This window comes from Nerophis ophidion, linkage group LG28 (assembly GCF_033978795.1).
Source record: "Nerophis ophidion isolate RoL-2023_Sa linkage group LG28, RoL_Noph_v1.0, whole genome shotgun sequence".
Taxonomy (NCBI): Eukaryota; Metazoa; Chordata; class Actinopteri; order Syngnathiformes; family Syngnathidae; genus Nerophis; species Nerophis ophidion.
Genome location: NC_084638.1, coordinates 28630357 through 28650486, shown reverse-complemented (window position 1 = coordinate 28650486; position 20130 = coordinate 28630357). Strand labels below are relative to the sequence as shown.

The following is a 20130-nucleotide window of genomic DNA, read 5'->3' as shown; positions in this document are numbered from 1 at the left end:
AACATAAGGCCGTAAATCCGATGACACAACTACAAAGTTGATCATGGAACTGCGGCCTAGGGTGTCCTGGTGCCAAGTGCACATATGGACACCCTTATGTTTGAACATGGTGTTTGTTATGGACAATCCGTGACGAGCACAAAAGTCCAATAACAAAACACCACTCGGGTTTAGATCCGGGCGAGCATTCTTCCCAATCACGCCTCTCCAGGTTTCACTGTGGTTGCCAACATGAGCGTTGAAGTCCCCAGTAGGACAAGGGAATCACCCGGGGGAGCACTTTCCAGTACTCCCTCAAGTGTACCCAAAAAGGGTGGGTATTTTGAACTGCTGCTTGGTGCGTAAGCACAAACAACAGTCAGGACCCGTCCCCCCACCCGAAAGCGAAGGGAAGCTACCCTCTCGTCCACTGGGTTGAACTCAAACGTGCAGGCTTTGAGCCGGGGGGCAACGAGAATTGCCACCCCAGCCCGTCGCCTCTCACTGCCGGCAACGCCAGAGTGGAAGAGGGTCCAGTCCCTCTCGAGAGAACTGGTTCCAGAGCCCTTGCTGTGCGTCGAGGTGAGTCCGACTATATCCAGCCGGAACTTCTCTACCTCGCGGACTAGCTCAGGCTCCTTACCCCCCAGTGAGGTGACGTTCCACGTCCCAAGAACTAGCTTCTGTAGCCGAGGATCGGACCACCAAGTGCCCTGCCTTCGGCTGCCGCCCAGCTCACAATGCACCCGACCTCTATGGCCCCTCCTATGAGTGGTGAGCCCATTGGAGGGATGACCCACATTGCCTCTTCGGGCTGTGCCCGGCCGGGCCCCATGGGGACAGGCCCGGCCACCAGGCGCTCGCCATCGTGCCCCAACTCCGGGCCTGGCTCCAGAGCGGGGCCCCGGTGACCCGCGTCCGGGCGAGGGAAATCTGAGTTCATTTTGTTGTAATTCCATAGAAGTCTTTGAGCTGCTCTTGTCTGATCACTCACGTAGGACCTGTTTGTCTTGGGAGACCCTACCAGGGGGCATGAAAGCCCCCAGACAACATAGCTCCTAGGATCATTGGGACACGCAAACTCCTCTACCACGGTAAGGTAGCAGCTCAGAGAGGAGAAGTAGAAACATATTACTGTCAATAAAAATTATTATTATTTTTTATTTTTTTTTATTGACAGTAATAAGTAGAAACATATTACTGTCAATAAAAAATAATAATAACAATAATAATAATAATATTGTTAGATGAAAGTAGAAACATATCAGTGTCAATAATAATAATCTAGTTGTATGAAAGTAGAAACATATCAGTGTCAATAACAATAATAATGTAGTTGTATGAAAGTAGAAACATATATGATGACAATGTAGTTACCTGTGTGGCGACAAAGGGCGAGCGTGGCGAGTGGTTGAGGTTGCCCACATGCTGCTGAGGGTAGAAGCTGGCGGCAGGCTGAGGTTTGACGATGGCGGTGAGTTTGTGGGAGCTGGGATCTGTGCGGCCGCCATGGGACAGGTTGATGAGAGCGCTGGGTGGCAGGCGGTAACAACGAGGCGACGTGCACCTGACCACATGGACTCAGTATCATGCAAGCAGTCCTGATGCTGCTGCTGCTGCCATCACCGCTCACCTGATGTTGAGGCCGCCAGAGAACTCCTCGTCGAACAGAACCTCGTACAGAACCTCGTCCTCGCGCTCAGCTGCCAGGGTGACATCAGCGGTCAATACTCGTGTCACCTCCCTCCTGGTGCCCGCCTCACCCACCTCCTTTGATGCCCGTGACCGTCCCTCGCAGGCCCAGCGGCACCGTGAAGCTCTCTCGGGCGTTGACGACGCGGTCAAACAGGCGGTACTCCGCATTGGGGTCTGGGACCACCCCCTGTTGCTGCTCCAGGGGCTACAAGACCCACAATAATCACACACATGCTGATGTACCCGCTGTCACCTGACATGCACACACACACATATGTACAGTACAGGCCAACATTGTCCACCGTACATCCCAAAGTGCATTGGTGAGGTCACACTGATGTTGGTGGAGAAGGCCTGGCTCTCAGTCTCCCTTCTAACTCATCCCAAAGGTCTTCTATGGAGTTTAGGTCAGGACTCTGAGCAGGCCAGTCAAGTTCATCCACACCAGACTCTATCATCTATGCCAAGTGTTGACTTTGGAATATTTAGGACTGGATTTGTAGCACAGGTGGCATTCTATGACAGTTCCATGCTGGAAATAACTGAGAGCGCCCATTCTTTCACAAATGTTTGTAGAAACAGTCTCCATCCCTAAGTGCTCGATTTGATACACCTGTGATTAAGATTCTCATCATCTGGATACCATACTTGTGGCAATATAATGTACATACACACATATATACATACATATTCATACATATTAACATATATATTCGCAGACTGATCAAAAGTAGGTATACTGACCCTGAAGAGGAGGTGTGGCTTGACAGTGACTCGGACTTTCTTGGTGCTCTTCTTCACCTGAGATGTGGAAGTGGGTCAGAACAAGGTGGAGGACATGAAGGTGTGACAGGAAGTGGGTCAGAACAAGTTGGAGGACATGCAGGTGTGACAGGAAGTGGGTCAGAACAAGGTGGAGGACATGCAGGTGTGACAGGAAGTGGGTCAGAACAAGGTGGAGGACATGCAGGTGTGACAGGAAGTGGGTCAGAACAAGGTGGAGGACATGAAGGTGTGACAGGAAGTGGGTCAGAACAAGGTGGAGGTCATGAAGGTGTGACAGGAAGTGGGTCAGAACAAGGTGGAGGGCATGCAGGTGACAGGAAGTGGGTCAGAACAAGTTGGAGGACATGCAGGTGTGACAGGAAGTGGGTCAGAACAAGGTGGAGGACATGCAGGTGTGACAGGAAGTGGGTCAGAACAAGGTGGAGGACATGCAGGTGTGACAGGAAGTGGGTCAGAACAAGGTGGAGGACATGCAGGTGTGACAGGAAGTGGGTCAGAACAAGGTGGAGGACATGCAGGTGTGACAGGAAGTGGGTCAGAACAAGGTGGAGGACATGCAGGTGTGACAGGAAGTGGGTCAGAACAAGGTGGGGGACATGCAGGTGTGACAGGAAGTGGGTCAGAACAAGGTGGAGGACATGCAGGTGTGACAGGAAGTGGGTCAGAACAAGGTGGAGGACATGCAGGTGTGACAGGAAGTGGGTCAGAACAAGGTGGAGGACATGCAGGTGTGACAGGAAGTGGGTCAGAACAAGGTGGAGGACATGAAGGTGTGACAGGAAGTGGGTCAGAACAAGGTGGAGGTCATGAAGGTGTGACAGGAAGTGGGTCAGAACAAGGTGGAGGGCATGCAGGTGTGACAGGAAGTGGGTCAGAACAAGTTGGAGGACATGCAGGTGTGACAGGAAGTGGGTCAGAACAAGGTGGAGGACATGCAGGTGTGACAGGAAGTGGGTCAGAACAAGGTGGAGGACATGCAGGTGTGACAGGAAGTGGGTCAGAACAAGGTGGAGGACATGCAGGTGTGACAGGAAGTGGGTCAGAACAAGGTGGAGGACATGCAGGTGTGACAGGAAGTGGGTCAGAACAAGGTGGAGGACATGCAGGTGTGACAGGAAGTGGGTCAGAACAAGGTGGAGGACATGCAGGTGTGACAGGAAGTGGGTCAGAACAAGGTGGAGGACATGAAGGTGTGAGAGGAAGTGGGTCAGAACAAGGTGGAGGACATGAAGGTGTGAGAGGAAGTGGGTCAGAACAAGGTGGAGGACATGAAGGTGTGACAGGAAGTGGGTCAGAACAAGGTGGGGGACATGCAGGTGTGACAGGAAGTGGGTCAGAACAAGGTGGGGGACATGCAGGTGTGACAGGAAGTGGGTCAGAGCAAGGTGGAGGACATGCAAGTGTGACAGGAAGTGGCTCAGAACAAGGTGGGGGACATGCAGGTGTGACAGGAAGTGGGTACAACCTTGGACTTCTCCACCGCCTCCTCAATTTTCTCCACGATGGCAGCGTCCAGCACCTGCAGGTCACATGACGCCCTGCTGATGGAGCTGACAGGGTGACCTTTGAGCCATGTGGTGATCTCTGACACCTTCTCTGCCCTGTGGATTAGTCAGCCATCGCCATGACAACATGTACACGGACACTTTGCAGCCACTTGTCCTTTGTCTCTGCTGCAAATCTAAACCACTTTTCTGCAAAACTTCCTCCTAAATATCAATAATCATCGATACTGACTGATATCATGATCCAGTTCTAGCCTAGTACTTCTTGTGGTGGTTAGCATGAGTCCTGTAGTTGCTAATATGAGAACAAGATAGCAAACAGGACTTTGAAAGTGGAGTGGTTTACCCGTTCTGGTCCTCCCCCGGCCAGATGTCGTCTTCGTAGAACACGTCGTCATGGGAGTTCCTGGACACGGCGTCAAACACCTCGGAGAACCTGTCCAGGTATTCTGCCAAAAGCTCCTCCACGGCGGGGGAGTAGAGCCACTCCTTCTCGGTCCTCCTGGTGTAGCCGGGCACCTCCTCGTTCTTCTTGTTGAACTTCAGGTTGAGGCCCACGTTGGCCTTTTGCTCGCCACAGGGACTGAGCATGTGTAACAGTCCTTTTAGCGCCGTTCTCGGTTGCCAAACATGCACACTCACTTCTTTTTGCTTCCTCTGCCGATGAAGATGCTGCCGGAGAAGCGGGACACCAGGTAGCTGGTCATGCCCAGACGGGACGCCACCACATACCCGGGACTGTACTTGACACAGTACTTCTGTCAAACACAAGAGGCGACACCTACTCTCTACATCAGAACTACATGGCAGACACAACATATACAGTGGCACCTACTCTCTACATCAAAACTAAATGGAAGATACATTATATACAGTGTCAACTACTCTCTACATCACAACTAGATGGCAGATACAATATATACACTGGCACCTACTCTCTACATCACAACTACATGGCAGATACATTATATACACTGTCAACTACTCTCTACATCACAACTACATGGCAGATACAATATATACAGTGGCACCTACTCTCTACATCACAACTACAAGGCAGATACAATATATACAGTGGCACATACTCTCTACATCACAACTACATGGCAGATACAATATATACAGTGGCACCTACTCTCCACATCACAACTACATGGCAGATACTATATATACAGTGGCCCCTACTCTCTACATCACAACTACAAGGCAGATACAATATATACAGTGGCACCTACTCTCTACATCACAACTACATGGCAGATACAATATATACAGTGGCACCTACTCTCCACATCACAACTACATGGCAGATACTATATATACAGTGGCCCCTACTCTCTACATCACAACTACAAGGCAGATACAATATATACAGTGGCACCTACTCTCTACATCACAACTACATGGCAGATACAATATATACAGTGGCACCTACTCTCTACATCACAACTACAAGGCAGATACAATATATACAGTGGCACCTACTCTCTACATCACAACTACATGGCAGACACGATATATACACTGGCACCTACTCTCTACATCACAACTACATGGCAGATACATTATATACAGTGTCAACTACTCTCTACATCACAACTACATGGCAGATACAATATATACAGTGGCACCTACTCTCTACATCACAACTACAAGGCAGATACAATATATACAGTTGCACCTACTCTCTACATCACAACTACAAGGCAGATACAATATATACAGTGGCACCTACTCTCTACATCACAACTACATGGCAGATACAATATATACAGTGGCACCTACTCTCTACATCACAACTACAAGGCAGATACAATATATGCAGTGGCACCTACTCTCTACATCACAACTACATGGCAGACACGATATATACACTGGCACCTACTCTCTACATCACAACTACATGGCAGATACATTATATACAGTGTCAACTACTCTCTACATCACAACTACATGGCAGATACAATATATACAGTGGCACCTACTCTCTACATCACAACTACAAGGCAGATACAATATATACAGTTGCACCTACTCTCTACATCACAACTACATGGCAGATACAATATATACAGTGGCACCTACTCTCCACATCACAACTACATGGCAGATACAATATATACAGTGGCCCCTACTCTCTACATCACAACTACATGGCAGACACAATATATACAGTGGCACCTACTCTCTACATCACAACTACATGGCAGATACAATATATACAGTGCCCCTACTCTCTACATCACAACTACATGGCAGATACAATATATACAGTGGCACCTACTCACCACATCACAACACTTAAATACTATTGCAAGCTTAAATTCTATTGCATACTTAAGTACTGTTGCACACTTAAATACTATTGCACACTTAAATAATCTTACACTTAAATACCATTGGACACCTAAATACTCTTACACACCTAAATACTCTTACACGCTTAAATACTTTAATACACTTGTTTACTCTTACACTTAAATACTTTTGCACATCTAAATACTCTTACACACTTATATACTCTTACACACCTAAATACTTTTACACAATTATATACTCTTACACTTAAATACTATTGCACACTTAAATATTGTTACACTTTAATACTATTGCACACCTAAATACTCTTACACCTAAATAATATTGCATATCTAAATACTCTTACACACTTCTATACTCTTGCACACCTAAATACTCTTACACTTAAATACTCTTACACTTAGAAAATATTGCATATCTGAATACTCTTACACACTTCTATACTCTTGCACATTAAATACTCTTGCACACTTATATGTATATCCTTGGACACTGAAAAACTGGAATACAATTAGATACTCTTGCACACTTAAATACCCTATGTGTAAGTAAGTGAGTAAGTGTCTTACATGCTGGTTGTGTAAGTAAGTAAGCGGGTAAGTTTGAGTAAGTGTGGGTAAGTGTCTTACATGCTGGTTGTGTAAGTAAGTAAGTAAGTGGGTAAGTTTGAGTAAGTGTGGGTAAGTGTCTTACATGCTGGTTGTGTAAGTAAGTGGGTAAGTTTGAGTAAGTGTGGGTAAGTGTCTTACATGTTGGTTGTGTAAGTAAGTAAGTAAGTAAGTGGGTAAGTGTGAGTAAGAGTAGGTAAGTGTCTTACATGCTGGTTGTGTAAGTAATTAAGTAAGTAAGTGGGTAAGTTTGAGTAAGTGTGGGTAAGTGTCTTACATGCTGGTTGTGTAAGTAAGTAAGTAAGTGGGTAAGTGTGAGTAAGCGTGGGTAAGTGTATTACATGCTGGTTGTGTAAGTAAGTAAGTAAGTAAGTAAGTAAGTGGGTAAGTTTGAGTAAGTGTGGGTAAGTGTCTTACATGCTGGTTGTGTAAGTAAGTAAGTAAGTAAGTAAGTGGGTAAGTTTGAGTAAGTGTGGGTAAGTGTCTTACATGTTGGTTGTGTAAGTAAGTAAGTAAGTAAGTAAGTAAGTGGGTAAGTGTGAGTAAGTGTGGGTAAGTGTCTTACATGCTGGTTGTGTAAGTAAGTAAGTAAGTAAGTGGGTAAGTGTGAGTAAGTGTGGGTAAGTGTCTTACATGCTGGTTGTGTAAGTAAGTAAGTAAGTGGGTAAGTTTGAGTAAGTGTGGGTAAGTGTCTTACATGCTGGTTGTGTAAGTAAGTAAGTAAGTAAGTAAGTGGGTAAGTTTGAGTAAGTGTGGGTAAGTGTCTTACATGCTGGTTGTGTAAGTAAGTAAGTAAGTAAGTAAGTAAGTGGGTAAGTTTGAGTAAGTGTGGGAAAGTGTCTTACATGCTGGTTGTGTAAGTAAGTAAGTAAGTAAGTAAGTGGGTAAGTTTGAGTAAGTGTGGGTAAGTGTCTTACATGTTGGTTGTGTAAGTAAGTAAGTAAGTAAGTAAGTAAGTAAGTGGGTAAGTGTGAGTAAGAGTGGGTAAGTGTCTTACATGCTGGTTGTGTAAGTAAGTAAGTAAGTAAGTAAGTAAGTGGGTAAGTTTGAGTAAGTGTGGGTAAGTGTCTTACATGCTGGTTGTGTAAGTAAGTAAGTAAGTAAGTGGGTAAGTTTGAGTAAGTGTGGGTAAGTGTCTTACATGCTGGTTGTGTAAGTAAGTAAGTAAGTAAGTGGGTAAGTTTGAGTAAGTGTGGGTAAGTGTCTTACATGCTGGTTGTGTAAGTAAGTAAGTAAGTGGGTAAGTGTGAGTAAGTGTGGGTAAGTGTCTTACATGCTGGTTGTGTAAGTAAGTAAGTAAGTAAGTAAGTGAGTAAGTGTGAGTAAGAGTGGGTAAGTGTCTTACACGCTGGTTGTGTAAGTAAGTAAGTAAGTAAGTAAGTAAGTAAGTAAGTAAGTAAGTGGGTAAGTGTGGGTAAGTGTCTTACATGCTGGTTGTGAATGAGAGAGTCCAGTTGTGGTTCATGCGGCACGTTGAAGACCACACGTATACGTCCTTCTTTGATGACATCACTGGAGTCTTGCACCTGGGGACAGGAAGGAGTCAGTTCACTTGTAGTGCTGGTGGGAGTGTAATGTAGTGGTGGTAGGAGTGTGATGTAGTGGTGGTGGGAGTGTGATGTAGTGGTGGTGGGAGTGTGATGTAGTGGTGGTGGGAGTGTGATGTAGTGGTGGTGGGAGTGTGATGTAGCGGTGGTGGGAGTGTGATGTAGTGGTGGTGGGAGTGTGATGTAGTGGTGGTAGGAGTGTGATGTAGTGGTGGTGGGAGTGTGATGTAGTGGTGGTGGGAGTGTGATGTAGTGGTGGTAGGAGTGTGATGTAGTGGTGGTGGGAGTGTGATGTAGTGGTGGTAGGAGTGTAATGTAGTGGTGGTATGAGTGTGATGTAGTGGTGGTGGGAGTGTGATGTAGTGGTGTGGTGCACACACCTCTCCCATGGCGGCGTAGTAGGGGTTGGCCACCATGAAGACGGTGGTGTGAGGAGGGAAGAGTTCTTCTAGGCTGCTAAAGGTGCTCAAGGAGGAGTAAAAGGCCTTGATGTCCTGGAACACACAATCACACCATAACTCCTTTTATTTAAACTAACTCATGTCCTGGAACACACAATCACACAATATTTCTTTATTTCAACTAACGCATGTCCTGGAACACACAATCACACCATGACTCTTTTTATTTCAACTAACTCATGTCCTGGAACACACAATCACACAATAACTCTTTTTATTTCAACTAACTAATGTCCTGGAACACACAATAAATATTTTTATTTCAACTAACTCATGTCCTGGAACACACAATCACACAATAACTATTTTTATTTCAACTAACTCATGTCCTGGAAAACACAATCACACCATGACTCTTTTTGTGTCAACTAACTCATGTCCTGGAACACACAATCACACCATGACTCTTTTTATGTCAATTAACTCATGTCCTGGATCACACAATCACACCATGACTCTTTTTATGTCAATTAACTCATGTCCTGGAACACACAATCACACCATGACTCTTTTTGTGTCAACTAACTCTTGTCCTGGAACACACAATCACACCATGACTCTTTTTATTTCAACTAACTCTTGTCCTGGAACACACAATCACACAGTTTTTATCTCAACTAAGTGCAACTATGTCAGTATTAAGACATTGATGAGGACAATACAACTTGGTCTTCTTTAGCCAGTATTGAGGATTTAGCTAAATGTTGGACAATATAATAGGTACACCTGCCACCTAAATGACCTTGGATGTAGTAGATGTGGCACACCATCAGAAGTAACACTTGTTTTATTATTTCTACTTTATCCTCTTATTGAGTCTGTTTAACTGATGGAGAGTTAGTCAGGAGTGGACCACTCCTCCTATTGACTCTGTTTAGCTGATTGAGAGTTAGTCAGGAGTGGACCACTCCTCTTATTGACTTTGTATAGCTGATTGGAGAGTTAGTTGTGAGTGGACCACTCCTCTGATGGAGAGTTAGCTGGGAGTGGACCACTCCTCTTATTGAGTCTGCTTAGCTGATGCAGAGTTAGTTGGGAGTGGACCACTCCTCTTATTGAGTCTGTTTAGCTGATGGAGAGTTCGTTGGGAGTGGACCACTTCTCTTATTGAGTCTGTTTAGCTGATGGAGAGTTTGCCGGGAGTTGACCAATCCTCTTATTGAGTCTGTTTCGCTGATGCAGAGTTACTCAGGAGTGGACCACTCCTCCTATTGACTCTGTTTAGCTGATGGAGAGTTAGTTGGAAATGGACCACTCCTCTTGACTTTGTATAGCTAATGGAAAGTTACTTGGGAGTGGACCACTCCTCTAATTGAGTCTGTTTAGCTGATGGAGAGTTAGCTGGTAGTGGACCACTCCTCTTATTAAGTCTGTTTAGCTGATGGAGAGTTAGCGAGAGTGGACCACTCCATTTATTGAGTCTGTTTATCTGATGTAGAGTTAGTCAGGAGTGGACCACTCCTCTTATTAACTCTGTTTAACTTATGAAGAGTTACTCAGGAGTGGACCACTCCTCTTATTGACTTTGTTTAGCTGATGGAGAGTTAGTCGGAAGTGGTCCACTCCTCTTATTGACTTTGTATAGCTGATGGAGAGTTATTTGGGAGTGGACCACTCCTCTTATTGACTTTGTTTAGCTGATGGAGGAAGGCGGGAGTGGACCACTCCTCTAATTGAGTCCGTTTAGCTGATGGAGAGTTAGTCAGGAGTGGACCACTCCTCTTATTGAGTCTGTTTAGTTGATGGAGAGTTAGTCAGAAGTGGACCACTCCTCTAATTGAGTCTGTTTAACTGATGCAGTTAGTCAGAAGTGGACCACTCTTCTAATTGAGTGTGTTTAACTGATGCAGAGTTAGTCAAGAGTGGACCACTCCTCTTATTGAGTGTGTTTATCTGATGCAGAGTTAGTCAAGAGTGGACCACTCCTCTTATTGAGTGTGTTTATCTGATGCAGAGTTAGTCAAGAGTGGACCACTCCTCGTATTGACTCTGTTTAACTGATGCAGAGTTAGTCGGGAGTGGACCACTCCTCTTATTGAGTGTGTTTATCTGATCCAAAGTTAGTCAAGAGTGGAACACTCCTCGTATTGACTCTGTTTAACTGATGCAGAGTTAGTCGGGAGTGGACCACTCCTCTTATTGACTTTGTTTAGCTGATGGAGTAAGGCGGGAGTGGACTACTCCTCTAATTGAGTCCGTTTAGCTGATGGAGAGTTAGCTGGAGTGGACCACTCCATTTATTGAGTCTGTTTATCTGATGGAGAGTTAGAAGTGGACCACTCCTCTAATTGAGTCTGTTTAACTGATGCAGTTAGTCAGAAGTGGACCACTCTTCTAATTGAGTGTGTTTAACTGATGCAGAGTTAGTCAAGAGTGGACCACTCCTCTTATTGAGTGTGTTTATCTGATGCAGAGTTAGTCAAGAGTGGACCACTCCTCGTATTGACTCTGTTTAACTGATGCAGAGTTAGTCGGGAGTGGACCACTTCTCTTATTGAGTGTGTTTATCTGATGCAGAGTTAGTCAAGAGTGGAACACTCCTCGTATTGACTCTGTTTAACTGATGGAGAGTTAGACGGGAGTGGACCACTCTTATTGAGTGTGTTTAGCTGATGGAGAGTTAGTCGGGAGTGGACCACTCTTATTGAGTTTGTTTAGCTGATGGAGAGTTAGTCGGGAGTGGACCACTCCTCTTATTGAGAGTTAGTTTGCAAGTGGGTGCATGACCTGTGCTTTGTTTGCTCGGCCGTTTGCCTGCCATGTGTCAGACAACTAGGCATGTAAATAAACACTTGGAGAGTATTTGTGCGTCAGTTGACAAGGTAATGAGCAAAGACGTTTTGGAAGTGAGTTAGGTGGAAGAGTTAGTACCTTGACCACAGTCTGGTAGGCAAAGGGAAGGACTTGTTTGGCCCACTGCTTCTCCAGCTCCACCACACCACCGGCTTTAGGCACAAACTTCCTTCCTGTCAGCAGCTGGCCGTAGACAAGCACCGAGGTCTCCTGCACCACGATGCCCTTCTTCTTCACCAGACTGTCAACGACATCATCAGCTGGGCTGAGGGCACTCACTACAGCTACTCACTGAGGGCACTCACTACAGCTGCTCACTCTTTACTCATGCCTTCAACGTCAACTGTGCTGAGGTCACTCACTACAGCTACTTACTGGGGTCACTCGCTTCAGCTACTTACTAAGGTCACTCACTACAGCTACTTACTGAGGTCACTCACTACAGCTACTTACTGAGGTCACTCACTTCAGCTACTTACTGAGGTCACTCACTTCAGCTACTTACTGAGGTCACTCACTACAGTTACTTACTGAGGTCACTCACTTCAGCTACTCACTCTTTACTCATGCCTTCAACGTCAACTGTGCTGAGGTCACTCACTACAGCTACTTACTGAGGTCACTCACTTCAGCTACTTACTAAGGTCACTCACTACAGCTACTTACTGAGGTCACTCAGTACAGCTACTTACTGAGGTCACTCACTTCAGCTACTTACTGAGGTCACTCACTACAGCTACTTACTGAGGTCACTCACTACAGCTACTTACTGAGGTCACTCACTACAGTTACTTACTGAGGTCACTCACTTCAGCTACTTACTGAGGTCACTCACTACAGCTACTTACTGAGGTCACTCACTACAGCTACTTACTGAGGTCACTCACTTCAGCTACTTACTGAGGTCACTCACTTCAGCTACTTACTGAGGTCACTCACTCCAGCTACTTACTGAGGTCACTCACTACAGCTACTTACTGAGGTCACTCACTTCAGCTACTTACTGAGGTCACTCACTACAGGTACTTACTGAGGTCACTCACTACAGCTACTTACTGAGGTCACTCACTTCAGCTACTCACTGAGGGCACTCACTACAGCTACTCACTCTTCACTCATGCCTTCAACGTCAACTGTGCTGAGGTCACTCACTACAGCTACTTAGTGAGGTCACTCACTTCAGCTACTTATTGAGGTCACTCACTACAGCTACTTACTGAGGTCATTCACTACAGCTACTTACTGAGGGCACTCACTACAGTTACTTACTGAGGGCACTCACTACAGCTACTCACTCTTCACTCATGCCTTCAACGTCAACTGTGCTGAGGTCACTCACTACAGCTACTTACTGAGGTCACTCACTACAGCTACTTACTGAGGTCACTCACTACAGCTACTCACTGCGGGCACTCACTACAGCTACTCACTCTTCACTCATGCCTTCAACGTCAACTGTGCTGAGGTCACTCACTACAGCTACTTACTGAGGTCACTCACTACAGCTACTTACTGAGGTCACTCACTTCAGCTACTTACTGAGGTCACTCACTACAGCTACTTACTGAGGTCACTCACTACAGCTACTTAGTGAGGTCACTCACTTCAGCTACTTACTGAGGTCACTCACTACAGCTACTTACTGAGGTCACTCACTACAGCTACTTACTGAGGTCACTCACTTCAGTTACTTACTGAGGTCACTCACTACAGCTACTTACTGAGGTCACTCACTACAGCTACTTACTGAGGTCACTCACTACAGCTACTTACTGAGGTCACTCACTACAGCTACTTAGTGAGGTCACTCACTTCAGCTACTTACTGAGGTCACTCACTACAGCTACTTACTGAGGTCACTCACTACAGTTACTGAGGTCACTCACTACAGCTACTTACTGAGGTCACTCACTACAGCTACTTACTGAGGTCACTCACTACAGCTACTTACTGAGGTCACTCACTACAGCTACTCATTCTTCACTCATGCCTTCAACGTCAACTGTGTTGAGGTCACTCACTACAGCTACTCACTGAGGTCACTCACTACAGCTACTTACTGTTCAGTGATGCCTTGGACGTCTTTCTCCCAGTCTCTCTGCTCCTTGTCCGACAGGAAGGTGACCTGTGTGGCGGGTGAGTCATACACCTTCTGCACACCTGCTGCTTCCTGCAGGTAGAACCTGCCCAGGACACACACAAGATGTACACAGTGTGACTGTTCAAACTGGGGGGGTCACGTTTCAGCAGCAAAAATCTGACATATACTTTTTCAATAAAAACCTCTGCTTTGTTTTAATGAATACTTAGGTCTACTACACTACTGTATTTAATGTTGTCATGATGGTGGTACTTAATGAATACTTAGGTCTACTACACTACTGTATTTAATGTTGTCATGATGGTGGTACTTAATGAATACTTAGGTCTACTACACTACTGTATTTAATGTTGTCATTATGGTGGTACTTAATGAATACTTAGGTCTACTACACTACTGTATTTAATGTCATAATGGTGGTACTTAATGAATACTTAGGTCTACTACACTACTGTATTTAATGTTGTCATGATGGTGGTACTTAATGAATACTTAGGTCTACTACACTACTGTATTTAATGTTGTCATGATGGTGGTACTTAATGAATACTTAGGTCTACTACACTACTGTATTTAATGTTGTCATGATGGTGGTACTTAATGAATACTTAGGTCTACTACACTACTGTATTTAATGTTGTCATTATGCTGGTACTTAATGAATACTTAGGTCTACTACACTACTGTATTTAATGTTGTAATTATGGTGGTACTTAATGAATACTTAGGTCTACTACACTACTGTATAGTAGTGTAAAGTGTCCCATGTATGATTTGTGTAGAAGTATTTTCATGCATATTTGTACATGTAATGAAGCTAGCGTTGTTAGCATTAGCTAATATACTAACAAATCACTCCAAGCAAAGTTTTACAATATAACTACAACAATTCATACTTACTAAAGTGTCCCATGTGTGATTTGTGTAGAAGTGTTTTCATGCATATTTGTACATGTAATGAAGCTAGCGTTGTTAGCATTAGCTAATATGCTAAGAAATCACTCCAAGCAAAGTTTTACAATATAACTACAACAATTCTTACTTACTAAAGTGTCCCATGTGTGATGTCGGTAGGAGTGTTTGCATGCATATTTGTACATGTAATGAAGCTAGTGTCGTTAGCATTAGCTAATATGCCAACAAATCACTCCAAGCATTGTTTGTAAGTTTTATAATATAACTACAACAATTCATACTTACTAAAGTGTCGCACGTGTGATGTCTGTAGGAGTGTTTGCATGCATATTAGTACGTGCTATTGTGATGTAATCAAGCTAGCGTCTTTAGCATTAGCTAATATGCTAACAAATCATGCCAAGCAAAGTTTTACATTATAATTACAACAATTAATACTTATTAACGTGTCCCATGTGTGATGTGTGTAGGAATGTTTTCATGCACATTTGTACATGTAATGAAGCCAGCGTCGTTAGCATTAGCTAATATGCTAACAAATCACTCCAAACCTACGTTTTTAAGTTTTACAATATAACTACAACAATTCTTAGTTACTAAAGAGTCCCATTTGTGAGGTCTATTGGAGTGTTTGCATGCATATTTGTACCTACTATTGGAATGTAATCAAGCTAGCGTCATTAGCATGAGCTAATATGCTAACAGGTTTACAAGTGTTAGTATTATTAACTAACATTCTTTTTGTGAAGTTTCACTTTCACAAAGTCCTCAGTAAAGTCACCAAAATGTCAGCTTGGAGTTATTGAGTCTGTCTAGCTGACTGGAGAGCTAGCTTGCGCAACTACGATCACTTCTGTTTTGCTTGATTGGTCGTTTTACTGCCTTGTTACGGACGCCGTTTGGAACCAATTAAGGTACGTAAATAAACGTTTCCAGGGTATTTCTGCAATGGTGTGGCTAATATATGGAAGACTTGTCAAGTGTAGTGGGTGTGCCTTATAGGACATAAAGACATGTGAAATGTAGTGGGTGTGGCTTATAGGACATAAAGACATGTCAAATGTAGTGGGTGTGGCTCATAGGACATGAAGACATGTCAAATGTAGTGGGTGTGGCTTATAGGACATGAAGACATGTGAAATGTAGTGGGTGTGGCTTATAGGACATGAAGACATGTGAAATGTAGTGGGTGTGGCTTATAGGACATGAAATGTAGTGGGTGTGGCTTATAGGACATGAAATGTAATGGGTGTGGCTTATAGGACGGTGTGGCGCAGTGGAAGAGTGGCCGTGCGTAACCCGAGGGTCCCTGGTTCAAATCCCCCCTAGTACCAACCTCGTCACGTCCGTTGTGTCCTGAGCAAGACACTTCACCCTTGCTCCTGATGGATGCTGGTTGGCGCCTTGCATGGCAGCTCCCTCCATCAGTGTGTGAATGTGTGTGTGAATGAGTAAATGTGGAAGTAGTGTCAAAGCGCTTTGAGTACCTTGAAGGTAGAAAAGCGCTAAACAAGTACAACCCATTTATTAAATGTAGTGGGTGTGGCTTATAGGACATAAATGTAGTGGGTGTGGCTTATAGGACATGAAATGTAGTGGGTGTGGCTTATAGGACATGAAATGTAGTGGGTGTGGCTTATAGGACATGAAATAGAGTGGGTGTGGCTTATAGGACATAAATGTAGTGGGTGTGGCTTATAGGACATGAAATGTAGTGGGTGTGACTTATAGGACATGAAATGTAGTGGGTGTGGCTTATAGGACATGAAATGTAGTGGGTGTGGTTTATAGGACATAAATGTAGTGGGTGTGGCTTATAGGACATGAAATGTAGTGGGTGTGGCTTATAGGACATGAAATAGAGTGGGTGTGGCTTATAGGACATGAAATGTGGTGGGTGTGGCTTATAGGACATGAAATGTAGTGGGTGTGGCTTATAGGACATGAAATAGAGTGGGTGTGGCTTATAGGACATTAATGTAGTGGGTGTGGCTTATAGGACATTAATGTAGTGGGTGTGGCTTATAGGACATAAATGTAGTGGGTGTGGCTTATAGGACATATATGTAGTGGGTGTGGCTTATAGGACATATATGTAGTGGGTGTGGCTTATAGGACATGAAGGCGCCCTCACTTGCTTTCTCCATCGGACACGGCGATGATGCGAGCTTCCTCCAGGTGTGGCCAGTTGACAAAGACACACCTGCCCAGCACTTCTTCAGCCACCCGCTCACACATCTACAAGGACAAACAGCATCAAGTCATACACACACATTTATAAAACATGCAGAGTAGTGGAAGGACTTACCGTGTCTTCTTGTGGAGGAGGGAGGATGCTCAACATCATGTTCTCACCTCTGCTGCTCTGCTGGAACACCACCACCCCGCTCTTCTTCATGTGGAACTGAGGTGAACACATGATGCTCAATCTTCATGTACTCATCATGTCTCCTCTACAATCTTCATGTACTCATCATGTCTCCTCTACAATGTTAATGTACTCATCATGTCTCCTCTACAATGTTCATGTACTCATCATGTCTCCTCTACAATGTTCATGTACTCATCATGTCTCCTCTACAATCTTCATGTACTCATCATGCCTCCTCTACAATGTTCATGTACTCATCATGCCTCCTCTACAATCTTCATGTACTCATCATGTCTCCTCTACAATGTTCATGTACTCATCATGTCTCCTCTACAATGTTCATGTACTCATCATGTCTCCTCTACAATGTTCATGTACTCATCATGTCTCCTCTACAATGTTAATGTACTCATCATGTCTCCTCTACAATCTTCATGTACTCATCATGTCTCCTCTACAATGTACATGTACTCATCATGTCTCCTCTACAATCTTCATGTACTCATCATGTCTCCTCTACAATCTTCATGTACTCATCATGTCTCCTCTACAATCTTCATGTACTCATCATGTCTCCTCTACAATGTTCATGTACTCATCATGTCTCCTCTACAATGTTCATGTACTCATCATGTCTCCTCTACAATGTTCATGTACTCATCATGCCTCCTCTACAATGTTCATGTACTCATCATGTCTCCTCTACAATGTTCATGTACTCATCATGTCTCCTCTACAATCTTCATGTACTCATCATGTCTCCTCTACAATGTTCATGTACTCATCATGCCTCCTCTACAATCTTCATGTACTCATCATGTCTCCTCTACAATGTTCATGTACTCATCATGTCTCCTCTACAATGTTCATGTACTCATCATGTCTCCTCTACAATGTTCATGTACTCATCATGTCTCCTCTACAATGTTAATGTACTCATCATGTCTCCTCTACAATCTTCATGTACTCATCATGTCTCCTCTACAATGTACATGTACTCATCATGTCTCCTCTACAATCTTCATGTACTCATCATGTCTCCTCTACAATCTTCATGTACTCATCATGTCTCCTCTACAATGTTCATGTACTCATCATGTCTCCTCTACAATCTTCATGTACTCATCATGTCTCCTCTACAATCTTCATGTACTCATCATGTCTCCTCTACAATCTTCATGTACTCATCATGTCTCCTCTACAATCTTCATGTACTCATCATGTCTCCTCTACAATCTTCATGTACTCATCATGTCTCCTCTACAATCTTCATGTACTCATCATGTCTCCTCTACAATCTTCATGTACTCATCATGTCTCCTCTACAATCTTCATGTACTCATCATGTCTCCTCTACAATCTTCATGTACTCATCATGTCTCCTCTACAATCTTCATGTACTCATCATGTCTCCTCTACAATGTTCATGTACTCATCATGTCTCCTCTACAATCTTCATGTACTCATCATGTCTCCTCTACAATCTTCATGTACTCATCATGTCTCCTCTACAATCTTCATGTACTCATCATGTCTCCTCTACAATCTTCATGTACTCATCATGTCTCCTCTACAATCTTCATGTACTCATCATGTCTCCTCTACAATCTTCATGTACTCATCATGTCTCCTCTACAATCTTCATGTACTCATCATGTCTCCTCTACAATGTTCATGTACTCATCATGTCTCCTCTACAATCTTCATGTACTCATCATGTCTCCTCTACAATCTTCATGTACTCATCATGTCTCCTCTACAATCTTCATGTACTCATCATGTCTCCTCTACAATCTTCATGTACTCATCATGTCTCCTCTACAATCTTCATGTACTCATCATGTCTCCTCTACAATCTTCAAGTACTCATCATGTCTCCTCTACAATCTTCATGTACTCATCATGTCTCCTCTACAATCTTCATGTACTCATCATGTCTCCTCTACAATCTTCATGTACTCATCATGTCTCCTCTACAATCTTCATGTACTCATCATGTCTCCTCTACAATGTTAATGTACTCCTCATGTCTCTTCTACAATGTTCATGTACTCATCATGTCTCCTCTACAATGTTCATGTACTCATCATGTCTCCTCTACAATCTTCATGTACTCATCATGTCTCCTCTACAATGTTCATGTACTCATCATGCCTCCTCTACAATCTTCATGTACTCATCATGTCTCCTCTACAATCTTCATGTACTCATCATGTCTCCTCTACAATGGTAATGTACATAAGTACTATGAAGATCTGATATCACAATCACTTAACGTGTCTTTTGACCCAAAACATCTTTTAGGTACATTTTTAACCTCAAAACATTTTATGTACATTCTTAACCTGTAAACATATTTTATGTACATTTTTAACCTCAAAACATCTTTTATGTACAATTTTAACCCCAAATGATATAGTTGGTGAATACTTTAAATGATGTAATGGGTGCATAGTGTATATGATGTAGTATAGTGTACATGATGTAGTCGGTGCATAGTGTACATTATGTAGAATAGTGTACATGATGTAGTCGGTGTATAGTGCAAATGATGTAGTCGGTGTATAGTGCACATTGTGTAGTAGCTGCATAGTGTACATGATGTAGAATAGTGTACATGATGAAGTCGGTGCATAGTGTACATAATGAAGAATAGTGTACATGATGTAGTATAGTGTACATGATGTAGTTGGTGCATACTTTAAATGATGTAGTTGATGTATAGTGTACATGATGTAGTCGATGAATAGAGTAAATGATGTAATAGGTGCATAGTGTACATGATGTTGTATAGTGTGCATGATGTAGTAGGTGCATAGTGTACATAATGTAGTATAGTGTACATGATGTAGTCGATGAATAGAGTAAATGATGTAATAGGTGCATAGTGTACATGATGTTGTATAGTGTGCATGATGTAGTAGGTACATAGTGTACATAATGTAGAATAGTGTACATGATGTGGTCGGTGTATAGTGCACATGATGTAGTGCGTGCATAGTGTACATGATGTACAATAGTGTACAGGATATAGTATAGCGTACATGCTG

General features: G+C 43.6%; 1 protein-coding gene across 1 annotated transcript in view; it reads right to left on the bottom strand.

The window, feature by feature from the left end:
* The window catches only part of LOC133545260 (5'-3' exoribonuclease 1-like), a 72180-nt gene that overhangs the window by 27663 nt on the left and 24387 nt on the right, over positions 1–20130 (bottom strand). Inside the window, exons 17-29 of the mRNA XM_061890660.1 lie at positions 17018–17113; positions 16844–16947; positions 13754–13876; positions 11772–11934; positions 8820–8933; positions 8320–8418; positions 4608–4723; positions 4312–4548; positions 3926–4061; positions 2419–2475; positions 1747–1879; positions 1613–1682; positions 1357–1546 (exon numbers count right to left, since the gene is read on the bottom strand). Coding sequence (XP_061746644.1) covers positions 1357–1546; positions 1613–1682; positions 1747–1879; positions 2419–2475; positions 3926–4061; positions 4312–4548; positions 4608–4723; positions 8320–8418; positions 8820–8933; positions 11772–11934; positions 13754–13876; positions 16844–16947; positions 17018–17113 — 1638 coding nt within the window. The remainder of the gene's footprint in view (positions 1–1356; positions 1547–1612; positions 1683–1746; positions 1880–2418; positions 2476–3925; positions 4062–4311; positions 4549–4607; positions 4724–8319; positions 8419–8819; positions 8934–11771; positions 11935–13753; positions 13877–16843; positions 16948–17017; positions 17114–20130) is intronic.